Source organism: Crocuta crocuta, unplaced genomic scaffold (assembly GCF_008692635.1).
Source record: "Crocuta crocuta isolate KB4526 unplaced genomic scaffold, BGI_CrCroc_1.0 scaffold170, whole genome shotgun sequence".
NCBI lineage: Eukaryota > Metazoa > Chordata > Mammalia > Carnivora > Hyaenidae > Crocuta > Crocuta crocuta.
The window spans coordinates 2,262,153-2,273,179 of record NW_027527853.1 but is presented as its reverse complement, the minus strand read 5'-3'; the positions used below and the strand labels follow the sequence as shown (position 1 = coordinate 2,273,179).

General features: G+C 47.6%; 1 protein-coding gene across 2 annotated transcripts in view; it reads right to left on the bottom strand.

Moving 5' to 3' along the window:
* Positions 1 to 95: 95 nt before the first annotated feature.
* MMS19 (MMS19 cytosolic iron-sulfur assembly component) overlaps positions 96 to 11,027 on the bottom strand; it is a 33,187-nt gene continuing 22,255 nt past the window's right edge. The window contains exons 9-31 of one of the 2 annotated variants that reach the window (XM_077779075.1): positions 10,148 to 10,234; positions 9,628 to 9,702; positions 9,175 to 9,252; positions 8,515 to 8,653; positions 8,108 to 8,262; positions 7,786 to 7,864; positions 7,377 to 7,502; positions 6,894 to 6,975; positions 6,489 to 6,589; positions 6,235 to 6,384; positions 5,160 to 5,300; positions 4,219 to 4,318; positions 3,638 to 3,740; positions 3,429 to 3,497; positions 2,866 to 2,992; positions 2,287 to 2,387; positions 2,084 to 2,140; positions 1,755 to 1,941; positions 1,370 to 1,452; positions 1,074 to 1,238; positions 926 to 985; positions 555 to 655; positions 96 to 475 (exon numbers count right to left, since the gene is read on the bottom strand). In XM_077779075.1, coding sequence (XP_077635201.1) covers positions 448 to 475; positions 555 to 655; positions 926 to 985; positions 1,074 to 1,238; positions 1,370 to 1,452; positions 1,755 to 1,941; positions 2,084 to 2,140; positions 2,287 to 2,387; positions 2,866 to 2,992; positions 3,429 to 3,497; positions 3,638 to 3,740; positions 4,219 to 4,318; positions 5,160 to 5,300; positions 6,235 to 6,384; positions 6,489 to 6,589; positions 6,894 to 6,975; positions 7,377 to 7,502; positions 7,786 to 7,864; positions 8,108 to 8,262; positions 8,515 to 8,653; positions 9,175 to 9,252; positions 9,628 to 9,702; positions 10,148 to 10,234 — 2,394 coding nt within the window. In that variant the 3' untranslated portion in view covers positions 96 to 447. The remainder of the gene's footprint in view (positions 476 to 554; positions 656 to 925; positions 986 to 1,073; positions 1,239 to 1,369; positions 1,453 to 1,754; positions 1,942 to 2,083; positions 2,141 to 2,286; positions 2,388 to 2,865; positions 2,993 to 3,428; positions 3,498 to 3,637; positions 3,741 to 4,218; positions 4,319 to 5,159; positions 5,301 to 6,234; positions 6,385 to 6,488; positions 6,590 to 6,893; positions 6,976 to 7,376; positions 7,503 to 7,785; positions 7,865 to 8,107; positions 8,263 to 8,514; positions 8,654 to 9,174; positions 9,253 to 9,627; positions 9,703 to 10,147; positions 10,235 to 11,027) is intronic. The other variant, XM_077779080.1, reaches the window with a different exon arrangement.

Genomic DNA, 11,027 nt, shown 5'->3' with positions numbered 1-11,027 from the left:
TCCCTGTCATTAGTGTTCCTATGGCTTATGCACTGGTGCTCTGGTTATGTGGCACTAAGGCACAAGTGGGGAGGGGGAAATACCTGACAGCCCCATTACCCAAAGAAATCTTTATTCTCCAGCAGGGGTACACACATCCACATCCCCGGTCTGCAGGGCCACGTTCATGTGCATCCATTCACCCCTCAGCAGCAGGTCTCCCTTTTTCTGACAAATGAAGAGCCCTAAGACCAAGATCTTTCCTCAAACACAAGTAGTCTCACACTCAGTTACTTTACAAATCCATTAGAAAACAGGATTCCTGTGTTTCCTATACAGCCATGCAACAGAGGCCCAGGGAGAGGCAATCGGAGGCCAGTGGTCTCCCTGCCTTGGGCAAGATGGCTCAAAAGTTAGTAATTCCAGGTTAGATTGTCTGTCAGAAAGGCCTGGGCCAGGACCGAGGGCTCAGCTGCCAGGGCTCCCCAGCAGAAACCTGGAGGAAAAAAGAAGTTTGGCAGCATCAGTGATAAGGCTCATTTCAATCCCCTTTTATCCATGACTTAGAAACTCACCATTCTCCCCGGGCTGACACTGCCTCCTTGCGCACCAGTCTCTTCTTGTCATCCAGGGGCTTGGCTAAGGCCCGGATCACCTGTGGTTTGTATGGCAGCAGCTGTGGAGTTAGAAGAACCACAGCCTTGTTCAACCAAGGCAACTGAAATGGCTATTTTTCTGACTCAACAACCAATGTTCTTCCTATTCTCCTTTAGTGATTCCAGATTGTGCTATGTGGCAGGATGGCCATTCTATCACAGGCAAATCCATGCCTATGTGTACCTCAATCACACAGCAAGGTAGCCAGTCTCATTTGATTAAGGCAGAAAGGAACTTTTCTGGCTCTTTAAAGAAGTGTCCAGGCCAGAGAGCCATCTCAGGTACTCACCACAGGGGTGGGCAGGCGAGTGAGAGCGTGCATACACTGCAGTGCAGCTATCCGGACAGCCTGGAACACAACCGTAAGGGGAGGGGGTGAGGGGAGACCTGTGAAGGAGAGATGTAGGTGCCAAAGAGTTGCTGGGGCTTCAACGCACCATGGAAGGACTAGAGCTGAGGTTCAGAAACTTGGTGACGAGGGTGTCAACATGAAGACTCATGACCTGGGGTGCTTCCAGTAGAAGAGGCTGAAGGCAGCTGAGGGTGGAGAGCTGTACTACACTGTCGGAGCAAGACAGGGCCTCCAGCAGCAAGGAGAGCAGCTAAGGGGCCAGAAAGGCAGGCACATCACATATGTGGTGGGCCTGCTGCTCCTCCACGTCCCCCGTCCCCCCGTCTCTCACACCAGCTGGGGCCAGTGACTTAGTCCCCAGGCTCTGACTGCAGGGCTTACCGTGGGCAACTCTGGTAGGAGCACAGGCTTGGGCAGCCTGTTAAGTACATGAGACAGGCCCTTCAGGTAATTTGGCTTCACATCTGTAACATGGAAAAGGTTAGGAACAAACTGGTCTCAGACATATAGTCTGAACATTCAACTCCAATCTTGATGAAGCTGGGACATAAGCCTAGAGAGAGGTTGAAACCAACACCTCAAGCTCAGAAAAAGCAAGATTTATCGAAGGAAAAAAGTAGGACAAGATTCTGGAAGTTTAGCCTTTTAGGTATAGATCACACTGGAGCTCTAAAGAAACACTCAGGTCCTAAATTATTTTAGGGAATGTGACCTTAGTAAAGAACAGGTCTATATATTTGGGGTCTTTCTTTTAGACCCTTCTCACCTTGGGAAGCAGCATGGAAACCCTGGACCAAAGCAGGCACGTTATCAGTGAAGAACCGCTGGCGGAACATGATACGCACTTCAGCATGGCCAGCACGCGTCAACACATCAGTGCAGTCAGACATGAGCAGAGAGAAGCCATCAGCTGCTGCTGGGCCTAGTTCTGGATCACCCAGGAGGCCCATGAGCTAGAGAAAAGAGGTGCATCAGGAGGGAAGAATGAACATTAAATACCCAAAAAGAGGATGGCAGTGGTTTCTGGGAGGAATAGGATCAATGCGGAAGTGACTATTTACATCCTTGGCTCTCCTGTCTCCAGAACCTACTTACCTGGTCTGTGAGGCAGGAGCTGAGAGGATGATATCTAAGCACTAGGGCCTTTGTTACCTGTAATCAGAGAACAGTCTGGGCATGACATTCAAATCCCAAAACCTCAAGAAGCATGCTTACAGTTCAAGGTCAAATCAAGAAATTTTATTTAACCAGACATTAATTGTCTCTCCATCTAACTAGAATCCATTCTGGGTCCTTACCCAGAGAAGCAGTGTGAAGGCCTGACTACGATAGGGGCCAGGGCTCAGGCCAGCCTCCACTTTGTCCACTGCCAGCTGCAGGAATTCATCTAGCTGTTGCCCTAAAAATAGGAGAGGAAACACTGATGCAGAGGCCACATGTTTCTTTAACAACAAATGATGTAAATTATTTAAATACAGAGCTCCCTGAGAAGCCATTAGAAAAGAACAGTATCACTCTGGCTATGACTTTGCCCACTCAGCTCTAGGACACTAGCATGAGAGTCTGGTATCTCATAACACAGGGGTGCTGGTATTTGGAAAGAGTGGTCTACTTCTAGTAAAAAATGATCTCTAATAGCTCCCTGTAGGGAGTAGGGTGACAGACACAGAGCACTCTGCCTGAACCTTCTCATCTTCTTATGTCCTGTAATGCTCTGCCCAGCTCTGGTCTTGACTCTTGTCCCAAGGGCTGTCCCCTGGGAGGCCCTACTATATTTTTAGCAGCTCTTTTTTTAAAGAGCAGGAAGACTGAACTTCTAAGATTTGATCAGCAATTGATTCCAGGAGGCTCCCAACCCCCCAGCCTCACTTCAGTACCTGTGGGGAGCTTGTTGAGGAGTCCTGCAAAGCACTTGGCGGCCGCAGTGGAGGAGGAGGGGCAGCTGGGGCAGCAGCTCAGCTCTACAAGCTCCCGCATGAGTTGGTTCAGTTGAGGGATTTCCACCTACACAAAACCTGACCATGTAATGCGCGCAGAGAACACTTGAACTTCAAGAGATACCCAGTAGAAAGTGGCAGCAGGGGGGTGCGCCTGGGTGGCTCAGTCGGTTAAGCGTCCGACTCTTGATCTTGGCTCAGGTCACGATCTCACGGTTCGTGGGATCGAGCCCCGCGTTGGGCTCTCTGCTGACAATGTGGAGCCTGCTTGGAATTCTCTGCCTCTCTCTCTCTCAAAATAAATAAATAAACTTAAGGGGAAAAAAAAAGAAAGAAAGAAAGTGGCAGCAGGGGTAAAGATGGATGAGAGCTAAACACTCCAGTGAGTAAAATAGAAGATCAGCTTAGCCTATGACAAATTTCTGTCCAGAAGTCACTTGGGATGTAACCCCCCTCCCCCGCCTTGTCAGGGTTAAACTATGGTACTCCCCAAATATACTCACATTTCGAGGCAAGGAGCAGACAAAGGCCATAAGCAGTGCAACCAGCCTCCTCTGTCCTGAGGAGCCATTCTGGAAAGGGATAAAAGCCCTAGCAAGCCTGACCTGCCAGCAAGAGGCTTTTCTGCCCCAAACCCATCCCAGATTAGCCCTAAAATTTTGAAGGAAAGAAGTCCCAAGATTCTCCCCATTCTAGTCCATCAGACCCTCACCTGGAATGGCTGGAATCTGCAAGGGAAGCTGTTTTCAGGCAGAAAGGAGACATTGCCATCCAAGAAAAGGGGCACAATGCGGGCAACACTCTGGGCAGCTAAGCTGGGGGTAGAGGACTAGGTATCACCAAGAAGCCAGGGTTCTGAAGTACCCTGGATTCACATTAGAGTCACTGAGTCAATGGGACAGAACACGATCATTCATGTATTGAACAAATAATAATTCAGCATATATTATGTGCCAAGAACCATTCCCATTTTAGTCCCTGATTTAGCAGTGAGTCAGATAGATTAAATCCCTATTCTCCTGGAGCTTACAATCTGGTGAGAGAACGCAATGTATATTCCAAAAACACTCCACAGATGATTCTAATGCACATGTGTAGCTAAAAACCATTAGCCCATGCCTCCCCTACCCCCAATCCATGGTGCTAAAAAGCCACTTCCTCTTACTTTGCCAGCAAAACAACTCCCTCCACATTTGATTCTGGGTAAAAGATAGCTCAGAAGGCGGCTATTTGCTGCTTCTTCCCAAGATTGCTATCATGCCTATGATAAGCCACATCAATGATTATACTCACTCAGGGCTCAAGTGGGTGGTGGCAGTGCCAATGACAGAAACCATGGCAGCCAAGACCTCATCCTCCAACAGTACTTTTCTTAGAACTGAGTGCTCCTTCTCTGAAAAATAAACACACACACACACACCCCACCAGGCCATGACTATGGTTCAGATGGATAGGTCCGGGCATCATCATGACTCTAGTTACAATGGCATCAGTTTTAAACCTTTCCCCTAGGAGCTCCGTGGCCCTGAGTACAAGCATGGCACTAGAAACAGGAATGGTTAACATGGGCCACAGAGAGCTCTTGAGAACTTTGTGCAGTCCTCAGACTGGGCAACAAGAAGAATAAAGCTAGCAATTATGATCTTCTGAACTTCAGAAATAGTTACTTTAGTTTTTTCCAAAATGTAAAAGATAACAGAGATGTATTGTCAGGGGTCCTTACTATTAAAGCAGCTATATCCATAAACCTACTATACATACATACTATGTACTCTGTTGCCAAGCACCACACATTTTTATTTAATCCTTACTAACTACCCTGTGACACAGATTTTACTCTTTATCTTCCCCTAATATTAAGCGAAGAAAACAGAGGCTTACAAAGGCTAAAATATCTTCACTTAATAAGTGGTGGAGTTGGAGATGAAACCCAACCAGGTCAGCTTGATTCCAGAGCCCAACTCTAACTATTTACATAGCAATTATTGAGGAAAAAGGTGTGCATCCTGCACAGTGTCACTGACACAAGTAGATTTTGGTTCCCGCCCACTTGTCAGGTTGGCACCCTCTGCCTGAAGTGAAATCTTGCTTTGGAGACAAAAGGATTCAAAAGAAGCCTCTGCCGATACAAAATGTAATGCCAGTGGTAGCCTGCAGGTGGCAGTGCTGTCCAGCAGCAGTGAAAGATTGAGCTCAGGGGCAGGACAGGGAAGGTGCAGGGTGGAGAAGTTTACCTGGCATAGAAGCCTGCACAGCCAGGGCGAGCAGACAAGGTACAGCTGTCTGATGGAAATACCAGCAGCTCTCGGGGTCCTGCTGGCACTTTTCTGCCACCTGCTGGAGGCTCTGACAGACAGCAATAACTTCATTGGTACCTGCAACCATATTCCCTGTTAGAAAGTATTCTCTGTAAAGAGTTCTTAAAAGCACTTCCAGATCTTTCAGATACAGAATATGGGAAGAATAATCAAAGACGACTGACTAAAGAGTCCAAGAATGTCTTATAATGGAGCAAGCAATTTCATTCTCTTGGCTGTTTTGTTTTCACTTATTCAGATTTTGGAGCAGAACGGCTCTGTGCCAGCTCTGCAACAGAAGCACCCATACGTATTTTCTCAGTTCTCATAACAGCCCTAGAAGTATCATTTTCCCTATTTTATAGAGGAGGATGTGGAGGTGAAATGAAACTACCAGTGGTTTTCTAGGGTTATAGTTAAGTGCAAAGTCAGGAGTCAAACCCCGGCCACACTCTGGGCTGTAACAGCTGCTGGAACAGCTGCTGGAACATCCACTGGATCTACCATGAAGGGCTGGGCAGTGCAGAGCTGGGAGCATAGGAAATTAGGGAGAGCCTGTGGGGAGCGTGCACAGGCTCACAGTAGCAGCAGCTGCCGTCACTTCGCCTTGGAGCAGCAGTGTGTAGGAGTTACCTGGAGATCTTGTTTAAAGCAGACTACAACAGTAGGGCCTAAGATTCTGCACTTCTAACGAGTTCTCAGACAACGTCCGTGCTGCTGGCTAATGGACCACATTTTCAGTAGCCATGGCCCTACAGTGGTGCTTTTTAATTGACTTCATGTCAAATTCACCCGGGCACTGACAATTACAGTCATTTGAGCCCCATTCTTCCTCAGAGACTGACTCAGTTGAACAAAGTAAGGCCCAGGCATCAACATTTTTTAAAGATTCCCATGTGACTCTACATATGTATAGTCACCAATGGAACCACTGCCTTAGAGGCATCAACTCCAAATGTGCCTGCTGTTCCCCATTCAGCCCAGCTCCTTGATGATTATTCCTGGTAGTTACCTTTGTTCATCTGGCAGAGATGCTGTAGCAGGAGAGGCAGGGTCTCTTTGACAATACTAGGATGTGTCGATATAGCCGATAAGGCTTGTAGACAGCGCAGGTGCCGGGAGCATTTGATGGGCTCATCCCCTCTAGCCAAATCTAACTGCCCTGCAAGCAACCCAGGAGACATGATTTCACTCTGTGATGGCACACATGAAAGCCCCCACACATCCCTGGGAAGGGACAAGCCACAGAAGATTAGAGACACATACCTCTGCCCAGCTCCTCAGCAAGCTTGGGCACTAGGTGGCTACTGAAGGCCACAGGGTAGAGAGTGGCCAGGGCTCCTGATGCTTCCAGTGCTGCCGCCCTGCTGGAGACACAAGGCAGGTGAGCAATTGCTGAGCCTTGGCCCACTGTTGTCTTGCCTAGGCCTGCCATCAGGCAGATTCTGGGAAGTGGGCTCCCAAAGCCTGCCTTGCTGAAGAGTGGGACTTAAGTACCTACACCACTAATTTGGACAGGGCTTCTTAATGCCCCCTAAAAAGAGAAGCCTGAAATCTCCACCAGTTGGTAGTCAGAGGCAAGCACAGGCCCATTTCCCCTAGAGAGGGCCAAGAGTCAGAAGCACAGAGCCCTGCAACAGCTTGCTCTACTTTGCTGCTTTCAATTCTCACCAACTCTGGGAGTCCTCCTCCAGAAAGCTCAGTCTGTATAGGTGACCCACTGCCAGCTCCAAGTCCCCAGAAGAGAGAAGATCTGTGTTAAAATGAAACACAAACCTCATCTTTCTTTCTCTGTAACCACCACAACCCTTCCAACAGTCGTATTAGAAATCCCAAATCATCCAGACTTACAGTGAGAACCAGGGAATTAGGATTGCTCTTTTTTTTTTTTTAATGTTTATTTTTGAGAGACAGTGAGTGTAAGCAGGGGAGGAGCAGAGGGAAGGAGACACAGAATCGGAAGCAGGCTCCATGCTCCGAGTTGTCAGCACAGAACCCGATGTGGGGCTCGAACTCACAAACTGAGATGATGACCTGAGCCAAAGTTGGACGCTTACCCAACTGAGCCACCCAGGTGCCCCCAGGATTGCTCTTAAGATGGAAAATAGCAAGGAAAGGACCAATACCCTTTCATTTCTCTTCCCTTAAGTGTACCTGGCTGGGCACCCAAGACTGCAAGTGTACGGATGCCAACAAGCTGAAGCTGGGTGCTGGGATCTGTCAGAGCCATGAACACCAGTGAGCACAGCTGGTCCCTGAAGCCATTCAGAGGCCTTTCATCTAGGACAGATGGGAGTCCAGATTAGAGGGAAGCCCTGACTCAGTGGTGATGCAAAGACAACTTGGGGCAAGATTCAAAGAGCTTAATCCACTGGGTGTCCAGGAAGTAGACGAGGAAAAATTGAATAGGCCTCATCTGGTAAGTGCGCTCTGGTGCTACCACCTTAGAACAAGAATGCTGTTGTTCTAGAACACTTCTCGGTTGCATTCCTTGCCTGCCATCCTTCATAGGAATACAGTGCTCAGCAGCCACCAGGACACCCCACCTGGAAGGTGACCTCACCCTTGTCTTCATAGCTCCATTTCTGGTGTAGCTTCAAGAAACCCAGGATCATTTCAAGGATTGTCCGCCGCTGGTTGCTCTGTAATGTTTTAAGGAGTACTGGGGTCAAAGAATAATTTAAAAGATTTCAGTCCTGCTCCTCTGGAAGTGGGGAGAATTATCCTTTTATGTAAGAGTGTCAGAAAGTGTGAACAAGGGAACCAGTAGGAGCTGATGGGAGAAAAACCCAAGATCTACCATGTGGGACAAACTCAATGCTTAGCTCTCTATGAAAAGGATCCCAGCAAGGTTCCCATTTCCTCAAAAGATTCTGTTTCCTCACCTGACTGTGTTTGTGGAATTGTTCCAGCAGCAAAGGTAGTACGTTGCTGGTGATGTGGTCACAGGCCCGAGCAGATGCACCTGCCGCTGCCTGCAACAGTTTGGCACTAGGCCACACCAGTTTCATGTCCGGTTCACACAGATGGTGCCTGCAGTCTAGAGAGGCAGCACATTACAGACCTGGGGAGTAGGCTGAATGCTGCCCGATTCCCCTGCAGTCCACAAAAGTTGGAGATTGAGACCTGGGAGAGTTTGCTAGCAGTTACCACTCAAATTGTTTTCAATTCAAAGTAGGACTCCAGCACCCAAGTCAATGAATGTGGGAGGCTACTCATGAAAGGTCACTGGCCTTAAGAAACTTCTTTCTATTGTACTCAACCCCATTTCTGGCTGCCATGGTCCCATTACCCTGTAGAATGTTGCTAAGGAAGGAGTCAAGGAGATCCTCAGCATCAGCCCTCAGCACAGAGCGAGACAAACACGCAGTCAGGGAGTGGAGAGCCGCCAGGCCATCCGCCTCCACCCGCTCACTTGCCGTCTGGAACACCTGTCAGGGAGGGATCCCATGGCTACTGAGGTGAGCCTGCACCAGGTGAGAGCCCATCCACCCACTGCCTATTTCCTTGGGGGAGTGGGGTTTAAGAACCTTTAGGGTACAGCCATAGAAATGAACCCTTCAAGTGAGTTTCTTCTCAATGGGTGTATTCTTACCAAGTCTTTAGTCCCACTAGAATTGATACACATACTTTTTAAGAAACAGGATACCAACTTTGAGCAGTGGCTGTTGGGATCCCCTTACCCGAGTCTTCTTCTCCTCTTTTATTCAATATGGTGACAGATGCATCATGACCAAGGAAGGACAGGAAGTGGGCACTATGCAAAGGTGATCATGTGCTATCATCAAACAGCTGACTCTCTCCCTCCCTTGTCATTCAACTAGAATTGTGCCCCCTTACTGGCTTGCTGAATAACCAGGCCAACAACAGGGAAAAGGACAGGCTGTGTTATTTCCCCTCATCCCCAGCAACTGGGAGGTAACAGTAGTGAGTTTATCTAATTAACACTCACCTCTCTGCGGATAGAAGCCCAAAGGCTGGGGAGGAAGTCCTTCAGTTCCTTCTGTCCGTACACAGCACAGCAAGCAGTCTGCCAAGGAAAGCACAGGTGTCAGCTATCTATACAAATAGACTCCGAGGACATGTAGGCACCTCAGCAGAATGGCACCTGAAGGAGCAAGGCTCTCAGCAGAAGAACCAGCAGGATTTCACAAAAGTCCTATCCAGGCCATAGAAAATGGGAGTTTATCCTGATTGACTGAAAACAAGCATAAAGAGGGACCCCTGGTCAGGCTTTCCTCAGCTGCCACTTACTATAGGACCAGACAATTATGCAGGGGGGGATTGCTTTAGGTCAACATATAAGCCCAGATTCTGGGTATCCCTCTCATGAGGACCACTGAACTATATTCCCTGGCTCTCTGCTATCTTCCTTAGTGCCCCTGGAATAAAAGAAACCACTCACCAGAGTCTGCAGAGAATCCAGCTTGGCACTCAGAATCTCAGAATCTACTTTCTCAATCAGCAGGGGCAGCAGGAACTGTGGGAGAGAAGAAAGAACTGAAGTCTGAGATGGGTAGTGTTGTAGCAATGCCAAGGCCAACTATGTCCTCCATGCCACCAGTGCCCGGGGTAGGACCTACATTAGAGAGTTACAGTTGAGTCAGGAATTGTAACTGTAAACGAACCTTCCTGCCAACCTGTGGCCAGACTCCCAGTTAACTTGAAAAGTGGGCTAGTTGGCAATACTACAGGATTTCAAAAGAGAGCACCATATACGGACTGGATTATTATTTTAAACAAAGAGATGGTAAAGTTTTCTACTTTGAAGGTCTGAAGATACTTGCCACACAAACCTTAAGACATTTTAGGATGCCATATCCGAAAATGTATATGGGAGCTTTCTTCTTCCCCATACTCTTACTATTCTTTCTTCAGAGCCTTCTTTGGGCTGAGGCTACATATCTAACGTTGGCTAGACCCACCTCGGCAAAGCGTGGTGTAGAAGCCAGCACAGCTCGAAGACTTAGGATGAGGTCTTCTCTCTGGATACCATAGGGATCATTAGGTGGCTGGAAAAAGGAGAAGGGCCATGGGTTTGCACAACTCTTCAGTCCACCCTTGGTCACAAGATTCAACCTGGCAACCCTGCAGAATAGGGTGATATTTACACCCAAGCGGGCAGAACAGTGTGACAGGAGGCCCCAACAGGAAGACATGCTTACTCTTACATGTTCCTTGGGAATTTCTACCTGTTGGACATTTATGTTCTATCATCTCACCATTTGAAAGGCAAACACCTTAACTTTCAGGTACATAACTTTCTTCTTTGTATACATACTATGACTATACGTTAGGAGACACTGTTTTCTCTTTAAAATATACATACTTTTAAAACTGTAATTGTTTTGAACATAGGATTTATGATCTTTTTTTTTCACTTAATACTTTAGGTTCATTTTCTGTGGTATTATTCTTCCATAACATTAGGTTTCATGACTGATTATATTTCATCATACAGTTGAGCCACAATTTATTTAAATAATTCCCCCTTGATGGACATTTCTATTTTTTCATCCTTATAAAAAAGGTATAATTCTGGCAACATAAAAAAACATTCATAGTTTCTGTGTTAAAAAGTCAGTCCGGGGGCGCCTGAGTGGCTTAGTCAGTTAAGCGTCCGACTTTCACTTAGGTCATGATCTCGCGGTTCGTGGGTTCGAGCCCCGCATCGGGCTCTGTGCTGACTGCCAGCTCAGAGCCTGGAGCCTGTTTCAGTCTGTGACTCCCTCTCTCTCTGACCCCCCCCTGCTCACGCTGTCTCTATCTCTCCTAGAAATAAATAAAACATTAAAAAAAAAAAAA